Source organism: Dendroctonus ponderosae, unplaced genomic scaffold (genome assembly GCF_020466585.1).
Source record: "Dendroctonus ponderosae isolate FM_Combo_2020 unplaced genomic scaffold, Dpon_F_20191213v2 Dpon_F_20191213_10, whole genome shotgun sequence".
NCBI lineage: Eukaryota > Metazoa > Arthropoda > Insecta > Coleoptera > Curculionidae > Dendroctonus > Dendroctonus ponderosae.
In genome coordinates this window covers 6,658,374-6,677,478 of record NW_026017111.1, presented here as the reverse complement: position 1 = coordinate 6,677,478, position 19,105 = coordinate 6,658,374, and the positions used below count along the sequence as shown (strand labels likewise).

Below are 19,105 nucleotides of genomic sequence, written 5' to 3'. Positions count from 1 at the left end.
TTAAAGTATTTTTGATTACTCCAATTACTTGACATTGCCGTGGTAATAAACGACAAAAAAAGTGAAATTATGCTCTCTTTGAACACACGCACATTCCGTTTCCCTATTATCAGGTTAAAAAAGCGGTATTTAAATGAAGATGTCGCTGCCTTTAGTTCAGCGTCAACGGCGCAATTGAGTAGTAGAGTAGTATCCGTTGTTTGACAGTTTCTACTCGGCTTTTTAGCGTTTCGCAAGAGTTAATGCAAAAACCAGATCAGTAAATCCGGAAAAACGCTTTTTATCTCCAGAGAAGAAACGCGCAAAATCAGTATTTTGGCCAAATTTCTGTTCCTAAAAAACAAAGTGAAACGTATTATCTGACATGTAAATACCTAATATGAAGTCGGGAATAGTTAAGGATTGTATACTGGGAGTGCGGTTGGTGCATAAGTGCTGTAGAGCTCACACAGGAAAAAAAAATTGCCTAGAAAAAGTATTTCCCAATTGTTATTAAAATTTAGCATTTACCAAAAAACAGCAAGTGAAGTGGAAACCACGCAAGCAAAGCCAACTTTTTAAAAAATCTACCGATTTATGCCATCGCTAAATTATTATTTAATCTATGCGCTCCTTCAGCACCAATAGCGCCATTGAGGAGTAGAAAAGTATCGGTTGTTTAACAGTATCAAATAATTACGCAACGTTGGAAGAATCAGGTAAAATTATTGCTGAAAAAGTAATTTTTTTGGTACGTTTAATCAGAAGTGAAAAAAGGCAAAAGCAAATTCCGCTTTGGGCGTTGGAAAGTTGTCAAAACTCACAATCTCAGGCGATTTTATTGGAGTTTTCGGGACTTTTACCTTCAAGTGTCTTTTATAGTCGGTAAAAAAGTTGCGTTTGGCTCTTTGGAGTCTGCATGCAGGGTACTTATATGAAACCTTGCATTTCTGATCCAAGCTTGCAGAAGATGGTAACACTGGAATTCTGGGCGATTGTACTAAAATGTTTAGAACTTTTGCGCTTCTATAGTTTCTGAAAATGTTACGTTATATCTGACTATGGGGCAAAAGTGGGAACTTGGGAAAAAAACGGTTTTGTACTAATATTTATATTTTTGCTCCAGTACTTACCGAGTTGACAATTAATAAAAATCAATGAGAAGTAAATGCAATTTTCAAAACTAGGACATTCAAACATTTTCTCTAGTAGCAAAATTTCAAACCTATTAAATGGCAAATGTGGTTTGGGTGAACATTTCTGGAACGTTGGGGATATTTTATTGGATTTGGAATGGATAAGTAGTTTAACCCTCACAGCTCTTAAGTATTTTCTAATAACTCAACTAAAAAGACAATTTTTCAGAAGCAGTTTGCTTTGTTTCAACGCGGCTCATGCTTGGGAATTATTTTTTTTTTGAGTTGAGGCTGCCAATTTCATAAGGAAACAGTAACGGATACAGCCATTACTTACGAATAAATGAATCATTTCCATTTAAATTTTTTCCATTCTACTAACTGACAAGTATTTTACAGTAAGCAACTTTAAGATTAAGTAGCTAAGAAATTGTCGGTATTTGTTGGTGTTGTCTCAATTTTTGAGAGAGGAAAAACCACTCTTCTTAATTTTTCATTTGTTAATTGGTTAATGAGTTACGGAGTAGAACCGAAAAATTGTTAATTGCGACTTGATTCTTTAGCTACTTTGTACCAGAAATATTTGAAAAACAAATGACAAAACCATAATTCATTGTTTAATTCTTGCTGTTGTTCCAAAGGTTTTTTATTCGAATATGTCCTAATAGCTTTCTTTCTAAGGATACAGGCAACTAGGGATGGGACATTGAGCCTCTAACGTCGATGGTTGCCATCGAAAGGTTATATCGATGTTAGGGAAACATCGAAGGCAGAACATCGATGTTTGACAACATCGACGTTCTGACAGTTGCATACAAATTTAAATGTAAACTAAAACTTAAATAATTTTATTTTTCTACTACTATGGCATTTTAAAGCCATGCATTGTTAAATAATCGACTAAATTTATTCAACTTATAGTTGCCACATTTTTAGGTCAACTGATTGCAAATATCGGTCGCTATGCCGCGGTATCCTTTATATCGGCACTATCAAAGAGTTCGCAGAAAATGTTTCTATCTAGTATCCACATGAAATATCTGATGTTTTCATTTCCGGATCTAACATCGATGTTTGATCGATGTCCCAAGTTTCCAACATCGATGGTAAAAATATCGAACATCGAACGAAGTGCATCGATGTTTTTCTTCCATCCCTACAAGCAACAATGTTTTTTGTCAGACGCTTTCAAAAATTGAGTACTTTACCAATTCTTCTCCCTTCATCTCTATGTTCAAGTTTTTTTATGTTCAATGCAAAAGGTTCTCAAAAATCAATTTTGCTTGCATTTTAGCCAATTTTTCTGGTTGGTTACTGTTGAGCATCATTTTCCCTCAATGCCCCGAATGGTGCCACACGAGAGACCGTTTCAAATACCTTTGTGGGCTCCAAAAACACGATTTAAAAAAAATCCACAAGTTGCTGCTTAATCTATCGGCTGATTTTTGCATTTTGTGTCTATCATTAATGCAAAAAATTGCCTAGTTAATCCGTAACGACCCTTTTCCCGTTGTAGAGTCCAGGGAAGAAACGTGCAAAGCCAGTATTTTAGTAGTAAACAAAGTGAGAATCTTACATAAACCGAAAATTCCGGGCCGTGTGTCGGAGGTGTCTAGGAAAATTCGTTGGCAACGTCATGAGCGAGGTTCTGACTGGCAGTGAACCAGTTTGAAATGTTTCGACAAGATTGACTCCAATAAACGAATCAAATGGAAAGAACCAATAAAAATTGCATGTTTATTGCTTGCTTAATTGTTTGTTATTTAATTAATCATTAATTACCAAACTTAATTCTTCAATTGCTCAATCGGTACCAAATTCTCCATACGAGTCAGTTAATGAAAATGGAACTAAAAGTTCTACATGTACATGACAATAAGGGACAAAGTACTGTTAAGCTTACCGAAAGCTGCGTAGCACCACCTGGAAAGAAAGAAAGAATGTGTTTAATAAAGCGGAAAATATGACCAAAGCCAAACTTATTTGAAATCAGCAAAGCAAAGTTCAAGCTAAAACACTTATAAATTATATATCATTCTTACCAGCTATCTGCAAGCTGGCGGCCCATCTTCCATTTTCTACCCGTTAATTCTCAAAAAGTTAACTACGCACTCACACTAGACGCAATGAAAATCCACTTGGAATAGAAAACTTTATTCCTGCAGTTAGCAGGTAGAATAAGGGCCAGACTGATTCTATATTTCCCATCTAAGAACGCGATTCACACCACACAAAGGATTATCGATCGATTTCGTCCACTGCCAGTAGCAAAATTTTCAAACTTTCCGAAAAAAAAAATACACAACAATAATTAAACATTTAGTCATTTAAATTAAATGAATAACCAAATTAATTTTGTCATTCTAAAAATATTGACTAAACATAAAATCCGCAAAGAAATCACATAAAACTGAATCTGTTGCTCAATTTCCTAGCAATGACAGAAACCAACGAAATTTCAATTAATTAAAAATGTCTTGTGCGCAATTCGAGGTGAGCACAGTGAGGCGCGATGATGAGTCACCAACTCACAGAGCCGCATCATCCCAAAAGCGCAACTCAACGCGGGTCTATTCGAAACCTATATATTTTTTGCGATTCCTGTGACGTACAGAACAAAATTTTTATAGCATTTCGACATCTTCACCATTTAGTTCATGAAAGGATTAGAGTTGAAAGAGCGAAACTGAGCTACCAAGAGTTTATTTTGATAAGTTTTAATGTTCAGGCGACTTAAAAAATATCACGTAAATTTTTTAATAAATAATAATAAAATTCTTATAACGAGAGAGAAAGTACCAGAACCAGCAGCCCCCAAAAATTGTGTTGAAATTATACACTATTTTATGATCAAACACGAAAAAAACTGGTCAACAGTGTAGAAAAAAACCAGGTCCTGATCTATTCACATTACACCTTGTGTGCCTCTTGATAGATAGATTTTTTCACATTTTATTTGAAGTTCCTCTATTTTTTAACAAATTATTTTAAATGGATAATTCTGAGATGCCATTTTCTTCCCAATTGCTTTATTTGGTTTAAAATCGTGGAAAATAAATGGTTTTATACTTTGAAATTGAAATAAAATGATTGTGCAGGTTTTTTCTGTGTAGTATTCAGGTGAAGTCAGATGCAATTATTTGCGTTAATGCAGCTTCCTTAGGAAGCTGCATGAAAACCAAAAAGTTGTTGAGAAAAAGTTGAGCTGTTGAGTTGAGAAAAGTTGTTTCAATGAGTCACTTTGCAGGATTTTCAGCGCTTTTCGCGACTTTGCCTCAATTCAGCAAAACCACCCATCAGATCCCGATTACACGCAGCCACCTTCCTGCAAAGCTATTTCTTCGGAAAGTTGCCAAGTTGCACTAAATAACATTTAATCGGCAATTTTCCTTGGCATCCTGCGCATTTTCCAACTTCCCAAGTCCCAACTAGGGCTTTGATAAACTTTGGCTTGCTCAGATAGAAACTTTCCAAATTCAATGTCGTTAAAACCATCAAACGTTGGGATCAACGATACATTTTTTCCTGAAATTTATTCATGTTTTTGCGCCGTTTCTGGAGAAAATTACAACCGCACGCGCCTTCCCCGAAGAGAAATTCCAAACAGCCGGCGTCTAACCAGTTGATATTCGCGTGTTTCAAGGCGTAGATGTCGAACAGTCCCAGGCCGGTCTGTAGAGCGACGTCGCGACGCTAAAATGCAGCCGATTACGCGCGAAAACCATTGACTGCTGTTGGTTTTTCACTTTTTTTGCTTTGGTTACTGGGGTAGTTTTCTGCAGCTGCAAAGATGCCTGACGAAGGTTTGTTGGTTGTTCCCTAATTTTTTTTTTTTTTGAGAAAATACACTAGCTGGTATCTATTAGAGTTTTTTATGAAAACACGTGCTTTTTCGCTTGAGTAATAATCGTATAATCACCTCGACGATTGCTTGATTATGAAGCTTTCGGCAGGTTATCTACAAAGGAAATGGGTTTATTGCAGTCCCACACTAAAAATATATTAAGTGTGTTTAACTGATGAATGAACTATTAAAAAGTTATTGAGTTGCTCAGCTCACTTGGAAGCAGTATGGAAGGTGCCTCCGAGGGTCGAGCTTTGCTCCAGAAGGTTTTGCTCTAGAGAAGCACTTCGAGGCACCGACATTCAGTAAAAAAGTTTTTCCATTATTCCTCGAACCGTGTGCCATCCACTTTCAATAATTACCTTGAATATTCACTAGTAATTTATTAAATGGAATATCAGGTGCAAATATGTGAGTCACTGCAGGATTCGCGTGCATTTTACGGTCTGGTGGAAAACCAAATTAAAATCCGGCCACAATCTATGAATATGTTCATGATGCTGTTATTTTCTATTTTTTTATCGCTAATTGAACTGAATGCGTTTATAGTGTAATGAGTAAAAAAACGCCTTTTCAACAAAGTTTTGTAACCTTTGGGGGCTTGCAACGATCAAAGGTTGATTTTGAAAATTATTTATTTGCTCACGCCACTTTCAAAACATATTTGCAACCAGCAGACCATTTCGGACCAGCAAAAACAAATACCTTTGACCAGACTGAAGGTTCGTAAAACAGGAATAAACAAATCTGTCGGTTAAACGCCGCAAAAAAACAGCCGCTTGATGGGAACGAAAAGGCAAATTTCCTCTTTGAAACAACACAGCAATTTCGGATTCCAGCACAGTCAAATCAGCTGCAGTTTACTTAAAAAAAATGTCAAAGCCATACACTGCTGCTAACGTAAAAATCGCGTTCAATCACCCGTAAGGCAATTTTCCAGCCTACTTAGTGCGAATATTTTGCAACTGTTTGCTTGGCTAATCTCAAAGTTCTTCACAAGCCGCCACGATAAACGGAAGTTCAATACCGGCGTAATTGCTTATTGTTGTTTCCACATTTAAATCAAACTTTGCGAGCGAGTCTAAACATGAGAGTAACCGTTTATTTACTGGGGATTTTTATGGATCACTCCAATCCAGTCGAGTGTTCCAGCTTTTCAATAAGCAAACCAGCAATTTGATGGTTTATTGCATCGAAGCTTTTATTACTGGCCTGCTGAAGCTGGAAGAGATGTTAACTACTTAATTGAAGCTTAAAGAATCTTAAACTTTGATATAGAAGAATTTTGCTGGGGCTTCTTTTACCGGTTCGGTTTTATCACAAGTTTCGGTCCTTCTGATCTGATAGATAGAAACAACAATGGAATTTTTATTGCGCCGCCCTCGAACTTCACTTATTATATACACAAGTTAAACGGGATAATTCAAGATAGGCCTGGGTAACACTGAGTTGAGTTGCGCTTTTGAGCTGTTGGCGCTGTCTGAGTTAATGAGTTACAACACATCACCGAGTTGCACAAGTCTCAGTCAGAGTGGTTTTGGCTCACAAATTTTCATACTCGAGCTTTCCACTTGCTTTAATATTGCTTAGTTTAGCAGCAATGCATTTTTGTAGAGCAGTTTAAGAAGGAACACTCCTAGCCCAAGTTGGAAGGTTTCTCAAATCGTCGTCGAAAAACCAGCGCAACTTAGATTTAACCTCTCTTGAACCAGTGTCCAGGCAAAAACACTGCAAACTTGTCAATTCATAAGTGTTTGCCAAAAAGATCTCTGTCGTTCTCGAAGAACTCCGCTCAACTTTGACCACTGGCAGTAGGCCTGGGTAACACTGTGCTGAGTGTTGCGCAATACAGTTTTTAACGCTCTCTGAGTTAGTGAGTTATAAGTCATTGATTAAAGCTGTACGAGACCGGAGACCGGAAGAACACTTCTAAAACAAGGTTTAGGAACAACTACAAAAAATGAACGTTTTCCCAGCTAGGACTCTGAATTACTGCGCTGGTGCGTTGGGTTGGCGCACCAAGCCACTTGCGCAGCACTGCGCCAACTCCTAAAAGTTCACAGTCCTGTCCTACTTCAAGAAGATACATTTTGGCGATGGTCTAACGATAGACTAACAGGAACGGGCCGCTTCTTTGGCCACCGAAATCACCGGATCTCACTCCCCTAGATTTTCGTCGTTTGCGATTGATGACTTCGTGGGTTTATTTTCCGAAAGTGGACACTCAGAATCCATTCCCAGTTCACATTCTTCAAGATCAAGCGTTTATTAGAGCGAATTATCTGACGTTAAAAATCGCTTCAGAATCACTTTATCAACGCGCAAATAAGTGTATTAAAGTCACACGTGATGTTTTCAAAAATGTGTCTTAAATCAATGCTTTTTTCTAATCATTTGTTTAGAATTTCTGGTTTTGCACTAATTTTCTTGGACATTTTTAAGTTACATTTGATTTGTCATATTTATTATTCTCTTTCCATCTCATCTTCCCCAATCAGGCTGTAGCTCGAGAGCGATTGCAAATACAGAATAAGTCTTGCTGACCTTTTTGATAGCTCTATTCTTAATCCATATTTGCTCATTGTGGTTGAAGCCGATACTCCGGACTAAAAAATGGGAGCTAAAATTTCAAAATTTTAGAGGCCTGATGTAATTTAAAACAACGGATATCTGAGAAACGGTTGGGAATCCTTCAGAATCCTGGAAAGGGCGTCTTCAGGAAAGTCCTTTAGCGGCGGATTTCATGGATGTACTATTGTTCTAGGCGAGAGTATCTGTACTAAAAAACGGTTTAAATTATCCAATTAGTGGTTTAACGATTTTCATTATCAGACAATTTTAATGCTTGATAAGAGAGGAGCAGGAATTTGCAAACGTTCAACAACAAAACACTTTCTGTTGTTCTTGTGCGATAAAAGTCACTAATTGCAGAAGGTCTAATTTCAAGATTTTGCATGGTTTGTTGTATTGACTATAATTTTTTTAGAGGGCAAAATTTGTTTAGTTCTTGACCAAAATTTGCCAAACGTACAAAACCATCATAAAAATTCCGTCAATATGACCTCAAAAAATCGCCGCAAAGTGATCTTCAAGCCTCTAAAGCTTTATTTAGGACTGTTAACGCACGTGGAAGTCCGCTTGCAGACTCTCATTGGCTTTCGTTTAGAAATGTATCCAATTTACTGACAAACGAAAAAATAATCCCGCAAAAAATAAGGTTTTTCTCCCAGCCACATTTCACTCTTTATTCATGAAGTTCGGACAGTTTGAACGATTATTTCGCATTCAATCCAGTGTCGTGACCAAAGGATGATTGGAAATGCTTAAAAAGTACCGAGTCATTCATAATGCATGCAAAACTTCCTCACCGCTAAAGAAACAGGAGCAAAATATTAAAATGTTGGATCGTTTTGAAGTTAAAAAAATTCTGTATCTGAAGAACAGTTTCAAATACTCAGTCAGTCTTTAAAAATTTAGAGATTTTTATATTTTATCGCAAATTTCAACCTTCTAAGGTATAGAGGCACAAATACGTTTATTTTGTGGCCCTAGAAGGTTCCAACACTAGGATATCTTAGAAACCGTTGGAAATACGAAATCACGCCTGCTGACCTTTTCGATAACCCTTTCGGATTCTAAACCTGATAAACTAAGTTTCAGCAAAAATTCCTAACCTGAAAAGACATAGAAGTAAAAATATTGAAGCCTGCGACACTCCAGGTTTAAAACTCTCATCCGGGCCTTTTGTATAGTTTCTCTTCAGCACTGTATTTCTTCACTGAGTTTGATTCGAAACTCCTCATCTTTGAAGAAAGAGAAACAGAAAGAGAAAACCGAAAGAGCTAAAACTTAAAAGAGCGCTAAACGATCGGATTGAGACTCGAAGTTTGTTGCCAGTGTGCGATAGAAGTCACAAAATAACTTTTTATGCATACATAATTTTCGGATGGATTTTGGCAACCATTTGGAAGAAGTGGAATAAGTTCATTAGCACCTTGACAGTGGAAAAACGTATTTCAACTTCTTTGAAACGTCGCACTTTTTGATGCATCAGCGGGTGTAAAATATGGAAATAAAATTAGAGAAGCTGTTTTGCCTCAACTGTAATGCCACTGGGGAAAATTACAATTTAAAAGGGCCAAAATAGAGAAAAATTGCAACTATAAACTCCTGTTTTTCGTCTGTTTTTATTCAATCGTGTAACCCCAAAACCTACGCCACTGCCACTTGAAGAAAGTGCAATTTGATATCTCAGCTTGAAAGGCCATTATTTTTCTAAGGAAAAGGTAGCATTAGTCAACAGCTCTAATGTCAATCGTTCTAGAGGAAAATGATATTTTATGATGAAAAGCAATTTGTTATTATGGTGGGACGCCAGAAGTGAGTACAACTCTGAAGGTGCCAGCCATACGTGCCAGCGAAACGTCAGGGCCAAACTCACAGTGTTTTTCATTAAATATTTTTTTTTCGAAAACGCCACATTAGGTCATAAAATTAGGAAGAACATTAGGCCATAAAATTACCAATTATCATGGTTCGGTAGATGTTAGGGGCGAAATAATCGGGTTCGAAGAATTGGAATCAAGTTTACAAAACTGCAGTAAATAATCAAAGTACCCAAGAAAGAAAAGTATGCATAGGCCAGGGTGCGCATTTTTATGTTTCAACATACAAACTTTTTCCGGAAGAGMAAGTTTTGCYRCTTTYGGATTTTCYRCTTYCGTGGGGAAATATTTCAATATTTRCTAGCCATATTTTGMAYTAGACGTTTATGAGCTTTYTMRMWGACTTAAAAGACTCTAAAAATCTTGACGGTTTTGATKTYAATGCGCCAACTATTAAWWGATTCCAAAAAAATTCAAAACCSTCTTCCCWATTTYYGGMCCAATTCCTGCGGACATTTTGCAATTGTTTGCTTTTGCAAGCGATTCYACATATYTGGGCAACMGTTTTTAGTGGGGCCTTTTATGGATCATTTCAATYCGGTCSAATATTCCAACGTTTCCATAAACAAAACAGCAATTTRATGGTTTACTGCATTGAGCRTTTACTGCATTTAYTASTGRSKYTTATTATTAGTKKYTATTATCTGCTTGCTGAAGCTSRGAAAATGTAACGATTGATGATTCCGAATAGGAAATATTATATACTATTTCGGCCTCAARTTACTGAAGTCCAASAGMGGCRCCTGAGATTGCGTSTTKTTGACCGGGACATCGAGTTAGATCASTTCTGGTAGGYTGYAAAAACTCKCAAATTGTCTGCAATCTGAAAAGCTTCTAGAAAAATTTTCACTGGTAGCCACAAAATATTTTTTGCGTTTTTKCAGGAAATGGCTAGTCGCTAAGGATGTGCTATGAKGRCGATRAAAAGAGGGTMTAGAGRTMTAAAATATTAATCGAAACMAAKRTTWTCGCCTWTTCAAGTATACGCAACAAGTACGCTTTAATTACTAGGAAAAGYTAATTAGTTATGGCCATTTCCGTCGGTTTTATTTAGATTKAYGCCGGCTTTGGTTGMAAATATCGCCTCCATCGAAAAGTCTTTTAAAAACATAACTTTTTGAGCTATTTATCCAGCWATATWAWTCCAGGCGTTTTCCAGAAAGTCCAAAACGGTTGAAAATGCCAGTTCAAGCTCAATGATATTTYCAAATTACAATCTCTGRCTCCCAACAAGATAGAAGSAAAAAATATTGYCAATTTTAAKCYTACGGTYTATACTATCTGTGTGATATGCACGGCATATTTGCGAGTTTTACGAACAACATTTAGGAGCAAAATGGACACATTTAATCTGGATCTGGATAAGCCGCAATAAGCTTCAGTAGTTCACAATGAGCCCTGATAAACCCCACTGATCCCTTATTAAGGAAAGCTTTTCCATTATATTCTCTTTAGTTACTGTCTAGTCTGGAAACGTTTTGCCAAACGCAATAATCGCAATCAATAATTCTTCCAACTTTGGGATTGGGAATACTTAACTTAAATTAATTTTGACTAAATGAACAAAATGGTGTTTTTTGAGCAATTTTTGGTCGACAAATTGATACTCGATGGCGAATATTTTTTTAGAAACCTAATTATTTACCAGTTTCAGAACAGAAACAACCAAATTTTATTTGTTATTTCAACAGGGTTTACACATGTTAAAAATCGCCATAGGGCTTCGCCCCTGTTCAGGCGTTTGAAAGTTTAAAACCGACCTGGATTTGAAACCGTTCAAAAACTTGCTTCAGCCCCAAGAACCTTTTCGATCGCCTGTTTCAAGCACAATCTTTCACTAATTAGATCTTATCACAAAATCCTAACATTAAAGAAGATAGCACAAATTTAAACATTTTGCGCCTCACGCCATTTAAACTCCATCTCTTCCAAATCAGATGTAATGGACTTTTAATAGACCTTCTCTCAGACTATTCATAAATGTGGTTGCACCGGAAGTTCCTAACCTTTAAAAAGATATACCTAAGCAAAAATTGGAGGCTTTTGCGAAGTTTAAACACCGCATATTTCAGAAACATTCGCCACATCTACTGTACAATCAGGGAGTAGAACTTTTCGATAGTCCGTATCAAGACCTTTCTTGCACCAATTGGCTTTTGTCACAAAATCCTAACCTTCAAAAAGATAGAAGCACCAATATAATAATTTTCGGTCCTTCGAAGTTTGCAACATTATATCTTCGAAACGGTTAGAAACACGAAATTCTCGTGTTGAACTTTTCGATAGTGCTTTTTTCAACTTATATTTCATGAGTTAGGTTTCGGTAGCAATTCTTAACCTGAAGAGAGATAGAAGCCAATATGTCAAAATAATGGAGGCTTTTGAGAACTATAACACTTTATCATATATCTTACTAAATATCATCATACTATATATCTTTCGGTTCGAAATATTAAACCTTCTCGATGGACTGTATCGATAGCCAAATTTTGCCTCTCTCAGACATTTCTAACCTCTAAAGAGGCAATAGTGAAAAACACAAAATCTTTGAAAATCCGCGAAGCTTAAAACACTCTGTATCTCAGAAACGGTTCGAGATATCCAATCAGCTGATAGGACCTTTTTGATTGGCCGCATCGTGATCTGTCTTTCCCTCGTTGGTTTTAAAAACAAATTCTTAACCTCAAAGGAGGTAAACTCAAAAAGAAGATTTAAACTAACCCAAGTCGCAGTTTAAGACACAGTGTAAATCAGAAACTGTTCGATATATCGAATCACTGGATTTTTTTAACTTTCAAGGACTGAAGAAGGACCTAAGAAGACTTTTGGACTGAATTAAGAAGAAGGGACTAAAAGCTAGTATTGAGTTTGACTAAAAGAAGTTTTATAGTCTTAATCCATGAAAGAAAACAGATGTAATGTGGATTATTCCAGTATGAACGGATGGTTTGTTGCCAGCTTGCGATAAAAATCACAAAACAACTACAAGTTTGTATGATTTGGGTTCCATCCAAAAACTTTCAGGAACTTTCAGAATCCACCTTTTGCCACGATGTTGAATACCTCAAATTGTTACTAAAAAACCTTAAAATCTTGATTCAGCGACAATTATTACATCTTCTCAAATAATGCTGTTAAAAAAACGGAAAATGATGATAAAATAGCCAAACGTCGAGATCGTAGCGAGAGTAAAACTGAAATTGTTTTTATGCAGTTTGGAAACAAAAACCTCCAATTTTCTCCCAAATCTTTGCAGCTTTGCTAAAACATGCGGTTGTCTTCAGCATCCTCTAAAGCTGCTCCAAATAGGTGGAAACACTTCTCAATTATTTAAACACTCGTAGATTCACCGCCCGGCTTTTGATTATTAACTTTGATTATTCACTCACCGGTACCCTCCAGCAACAGCACAAATTCATGCAAATGAGCCAAAGAATATATGATATATTCCAGGCATATTTTCGCGTTATGAGCAAAATTTAGGCCCTAATTGGAAAAGTTTGCGACCATAATCTGGATTAGTCGCAACAGGTGAAGCTATTTCCCGTTTGTTCCTAAGCAGTTCTTTAATTGAGGAGGGCTTTTCGGCTTTATTTCCGTCAGTTGCCAGCACCGCTCTTGGACAATAACTAGAAAAATTTCAGTTTAATCGTTGTTTAAACGTCTAGGATTAGCTATTATGAGTCAATTATCTCACTGAAGTCAGACGAATTGCAGCCAAGTCACCAAATGATATTATTTGTGGAATCTTGGCAATGGCAAGTCGCTAAGGAAGGGTCAAGAAAACGATACCGAAAGCCAGTGAAAGTGGGTTTTCGCAATAGTCCCAAAGGAAATATTACCTTCAACCTCTTAGCAAAGGTGGTTATATTGGGTGTTCGCTGATTAATGGTACGAAGCTAAACCACAGTTGTTTTGAATAAAACACACTAAGCTAATGAAAGCTTAAATTAACCTGATGATTCGAGCGAAGCGCCTCTGAAGGTGCAAGGCACTCATGGGAGCAAAACGTCACGTCCTTTTCCAGGATGAACTAGAGGCCCGAAAAACTCCAGTGGAACTTCCAGGAATACCCAGATCTTGGACACAACAGTGATTTTCCCGATTGAACGTGGCCAACCAAACACTCAACTTCCAGTGGAAAACGTTCCAAAAACCCGCATTTGCATATGTTGCAGTTTGGAATATCGATCCAGACAGTCCGCTCTATTCAAGGATGACACTGGAATTAAATGCGGCCAACTTAGAAAACGAGTAAAACGCGATTGTTTATGTTTTTCAGACAGGAATGAAAAGCAATTTTTACATCCCATCGCATCCTCTAAGCCACACATAAATTCAGTAGTCGTGATTCGATCGCGTGTTGTTCGTGGTGTGTTTTTGCAGAAAAACGCATTTTGTCCGTGAAAATCGTCCGCTATTTCCACACAATTTTTCCTTCAGTCATGGCAACAAAATCATCTTTTTTAATAGCGACACGACGATATTTTTAGACTTTTCAGCACGTGTTACTCGCTAGATGATAGCCATGGCACAGGTGGACTTTGATATAAAATGACTGAAGTGGTTTTGCAATGTTAAGGCTTGAACCAGTTCGGTGAAATGCCGGAAATGGTTGATCATTCCAAGCTGGATAAACGTGGAAGTTTCTACTTCCATGAGGAGTCAAGTTCGAGCGCCGGTTCTGAGCAGTGCTCCATTTGTTTGTCGTCAATCATGTCCTCATCGGCCAGCAGCGAGGAAGAAGACCGAATCCTGCAGAGCTTCAAGGCGAAGATCAAGAGGTTCAAGCGAAAGGCGTCTAGGAACAGGAAACTGGGACATAATGGTGGGTTTGAGTAAAAATTTTCTTTTTATCGGCAAAGTTCAATTACCACCCAATCTGCTCGCGAAGGAATTAACGGAGGAAAAGCTTGAATCGATGGATGTCATTTGCATCCACTGAATTATCCCGCTCAACGACATCCAATCTGATTTATATGCGACTGCTTTGGAAAATCCATTTCTTCGCACACGGAAAAGCGTTGTAAGCAAAAATCATCTAAAATTCATTTGTTGGAATGGTTCGGCAATGAAAAGCGCCCATGTGGAGTTGAATTTTAATTGGAATTCGCTTCCCAGTCAGCGGGAAGCGCTGTTTTTACAGGAACAAAACTATTAAAATTGATAATTGCAGTAATTTGCGCGCCTGAAACAGAAACGTGCTTTAATTTCCACAATATAATCATTATTGTTATTGTGGGCTGGGAATTTATTCGATATTTTCCTTCAATCCGAGCGGGTTTTTCGATGTTCAATGTGAATGAACATCAATGCATGGGAAAACACCGGAGGATAATTTGAAGGAAAACTGTTCCCGATCCAACAGCCGTTGGCTCATTTTTGCAAAAATTGCTGCAGTATTTAGTAACTGTGTTGTTCTGTAAAAAATCTTCTAGGCGAAGTGATTGGGGCATTAATTTCCTAAAATCCCGGCAAATTTCCCTCGCAAAATTAGAGTACTCGAACCCAGGAAGGCAATTTTAATTGGAAACGACCCGGCAATTTCAGATGCACTGCCCAATCATTAATGGTAATAAGGCGATTTTCGCTAAGTGCTACTTATTGCCCGCGTTAATAGGCATTAGTTATGCAATTTCCTAATTTCCTCTGCTCATCTTCGTGCCGTGCTTCAGATTAAATCAGGAAAAATTGATGTCCGGAAAGTATGCGAGTACAATTACATGCGCTCCAATTAAAAGCGCACGAAAGGCTAAGGACAAGCCCTTGAATGCGACCCAGTTTGAACGGACAACCTGCAGGAGCCACAACAGCAGGCCGAAATAGCACAAAATCGGAGACTCTTTACGGTGTACAAACACGCCAGTCTTTTGCAGGGCCAAAGGGGGAAAAAGGGCCGCTTTGTTTTAATTAAAACGCCCTTGAACCAAATGCTTTGGCGATCCTCAAGTGAGATTGTGAAGGCAACAGTATGGCTGTTGTTATCTGCAAGGTTGGAATCAGAATGAATATTATTAGCAGGAGGATATGGATTTAATCAGCACTCGAGCAGGATTTGTGGTATTTTGATGGGTTCTGGACAAACACGTGTTTTTCCCAGTATTTACTTGGCGCTTAAGACACGACAAGTTGCGAATATCAAGCAAAAGTTAGGTAGGATTCATGAGGTTTGCTTCTTCTTCCTATTGGCCTTGTAGAATTCTCTGCAGCCCGTTCAAGCACCGCCTCTTTTTATTTATTCATACTTTAGTCGTCTGTAAGCCATTTTCTTCGCCCTTATTAGTTTTGTTGATTCCTTCCGACATTCCGCGAATTTCCTTCGACTTTCATTAGTCAGAAGTTGCGTCATTCGCTACCTGGTTGTTTTGTCTCAGTTGGTTTAGAAATTCCGCGTTCTTATGCTCTGTCCTTCACAGTTTTCAAACACGTTTTCTGCTGTGCTATTTTAGTTCTGCGGTTATAATTTCTTTAGATTCTGTTTCACACTTTCATGATTGTTCGATTCGTTCTCTATACTGAGGATGTGCGGAGTATACCAGTGGATACTTCAGCCTACAGTTCATCCATGTGCCGTTTTGGTGTTGTCTTGGTTCTGTTGTATTTTTGAGTTGATATTGTGATTCTCAGAAGAATTTTTTCAGTTTCAAACAATTGCGGGTTTAGAAGTGTTCTTGTGTGGCTTTCAATAGTCCGAAGAGCATCCTCGACTTTGAGTGCTTCTCAACGTTCAGTCCAAGCTCGAATTTAAGTATCATTTTGTTCATGTGAAGATTTATCCATCATTTTACATACTTTATAATTTTACATTTTTAATGTGAAACCAGTGGATACTTTCAGGAGACTCGCTTAAATGGTAATCGAGTTTTTGCGGTTTTAAAAGGGTCGTTTTAGCACAATTTTCGACAGGTTTTTAACAGTCAAGAAATCGGAGAAAGAAAAAAAGCTTTGTCTTTCCAAATTCCAAGATAACGAAAATTTAGCCGTTTTTGTTGAAGAATCTTTGGATCTTATAATCCAGGACACTGAATGGCTCATGGGAAACCCACTGATTAAAGGATAGAAAGTTTTAGAACCATGTAAGAAAGCTAATGTTTCTCTCTTTTTCGCATATTAAAAATTCCGCACAATAATGACGATACAGACGTCTCTAATGGGACCTTTTGATAGTGGAAAACCCACAACACACTTGTGCGCATTTTGGTCTTTTGAAGGCATTTTTTAATCGGAAAATATTCATTAAGCTAACAGAACTTAATGAATAAGTGTTTCCATCTCGGAGCTTTCCAAATTGCAACAAGCTCAATTTTTTAAGACAATAAAATTCTCAACAACGGAATGGAAAAGGGTACTTTTCACATTCCAAAGTTTCCGGAATACAACGGATCTAGATATGTTGGGAACCGTAAAATTTCTGAACTGAAAACTTCAAACATTCTTTTGCGCCAAACGACCACAATTTTTCACAAGTTTAATTGTTCTAAAAATGTAAATAAAAATCTCTATCTCTAATCTCTAAATTAAAAGTCACCGTTGCAAAAAGTTTCCAACTTCGGAATTATCGACTACCAAAAGCCCAGACACTTAAAACACTTGAATATTTTGGAACACGCAATCGCATACGATCTTCTGTTAATCACGTAGTATTGTTGCGTGAAGCTTTTAGAACCGTCGGAAATATTATTACTTTTGTTTCGAACCGAAGTCTCGTCCGAAGTTCTTCATTTCGTTTTTTAGTTTAAAAAATTACCAAAAGCCACAAAACAAGTCAATCAGATACAGTTTGCCTTACTTATTCACTGATTGGCACTTCACTCCGCGCAATATCGTCAGATCTCGTGATTATCGCGTCAAATTGTTCTGTCTCGTCTATGCGACATTTTGGATCGCGAGTGCCGTCAATAAGACGTGATTTGTGGTCCTAAACTGGACCTAAGTTTTTCACTAGGTTTTAAGCTTAAAATCTGTCGACAAATGAAAATTTGTATATACAGAAATAGTTAGTGCTGTGCAGAGGTTTTGTAATTGAACAACAATTTTGAGGTAGATTTATGTCCAAGTTTGAGAGGCACTTTATTCAAGTTTCTAACAGTTTTCCTGAGAGAAGCTCGAATACTTTGCAAATTTTTATATTTTATCCAATAACTGGTTAAAGACTAGGAATTAGGTTAAATGTATCCGAGGTAGAAGAAGCATCTGAACTTCCACTGTGTTTAAAATTCAATATTTTTTCTTCTAATTGTTGAATTCCTTAAATTTATGAAAACGCCAATCAGTTCTGAAAACGCTCCTCAAAATTGAGGATTTTATTTAATGAAATTTTCCTAATTTGCGCTTACGCGTACGATTTTATTGTTGATTATTATGATATTTTTAGAATTCTTACTGTTCAACTTTACTTTATAATTTAAACTCTCAAGAGCCAAAATAAAAATCTCACATTATTTTTTTTATACAGCATTCATATTTACATAAAGCATTTGAAGAAATAATTCTTCAAACTAGAAAAACTGGATTCTAGAATTACTACTATTAGGATTTGTAATGTTTAATTAAATATATTTTTTATTTTGCTTACCAATTTTTTATTTATTTTTCGACTGTATGTACTGTAATTTGCTTTTATTATGTTTTTCCGTTTGTTTCTGCCACCAATTGATTCGTAATTTATGCTAATAAATTTGTGTTCTTTCCTAGGTTTATGTTGTTTTATTTCGATTTCGAACAAGTTTGCTAAACACAAGAAGTGACGTTTTCGTTCTTTTGTAACGTTCGAGTTTCTGGTTTAATTAAATCGCTCTATTGTGACAAATTGCCGTGAAAATCACGTCGATATGAGGTGACAAAATTGGTGACTTTTTAATCTCGTTTGCTGCTGGCTGGGTTCTAAGAGACATGTGCTCGTTTATTAAATTAGTTTTTCTAACAATTTTTTAACTGTTACATTAATTATTGCTAATGTTTAGTTACTATTGGTAAAACAGGTGAAAAAACAGGTTCAATGTTGGTAAAACTTTTCAGTTTTCAGACAGTTCCAGCGGTTTTAACAGTAAAGCGGTTTTTGACAAAAACTTTGCTAAAATCATCCACTCCCACAATCTCCAGAAAGTTCCTTCCAACAATTTAAACAAAATCTGTGTTGATCGTCTTTTGGTCAGAAACAGCAAGCAGTTAGGACATGTTAATGGCTGTGCTAAAGACTACGCTTTTAATCTCTTTTCTGTTAGTTTGTCGGTTCCAGTTTGGTGGCTTCWKGCTCACTKRAGTGGATCTTAATAMTCYTTKGATCCTCAAAGCACTTTTCTCTGTCAAATCACACATTTTCGGGAGAGCAAGTTCGCCATCAACTTTACCTCTTCCTGTATTGTTTTCATGCAGTTCTCATGTAGCTCATAGTWTGTARCTTTATAGTCTATGTTGTRTTCCCTAGATTCCCTCATTATTTGTCTGGTGTGTTTTGTGCTTCCATTCAAGATTATAAGCAATAATCTGTGGGGAAAARAACTTTTTTATCACTTATTGTAAAACTCATACTCCTAACGTYCCAGGATTTMATTTTCTTTGGGCTGSTTCTGCTTCTCYCGGTGATAAATAAGCTTCCTGTTGAGTGCCAGTAAGAGTAATCACCGATTCTCTCTGTTCATCGCCCATTATTTTTTCGCCGCAGCATTTCTAATGCTGAAGCATATTCATTTTCCTAGTAT

General features: G+C 37.0%; 1 protein-coding gene across 5 annotated transcripts in view; it reads left to right on the top strand.

Moving 5' to 3' along the window:
* The first annotated feature begins 4,737 nt into the window (after positions 1 to 4,737).
* LOC109533154 (adenylate cyclase type 2) overlaps positions 4,738 to 19,105 on the top strand; it is an 84,063-nt gene continuing 69,695 nt past the window's right edge. For 3 of the 5 annotated variants that reach the window (XM_048661934.1, XM_019898407.2, XM_019898405.2), the window contains exon 1: positions 13,699 to 14,232. In XM_048661934.1, coding sequence (XP_048517891.1) covers positions 14,007 to 14,232 — 226 coding nt within the window. In that variant the 5' untranslated portion in view covers positions 13,699 to 14,006. Of the gene's footprint in view, positions 4,919 to 13,696; positions 14,233 to 19,105 lie in introns of those variants that run through there. The other 2 variants (XM_048661935.1, XM_048661933.1) reach the window with 2 other exon arrangements.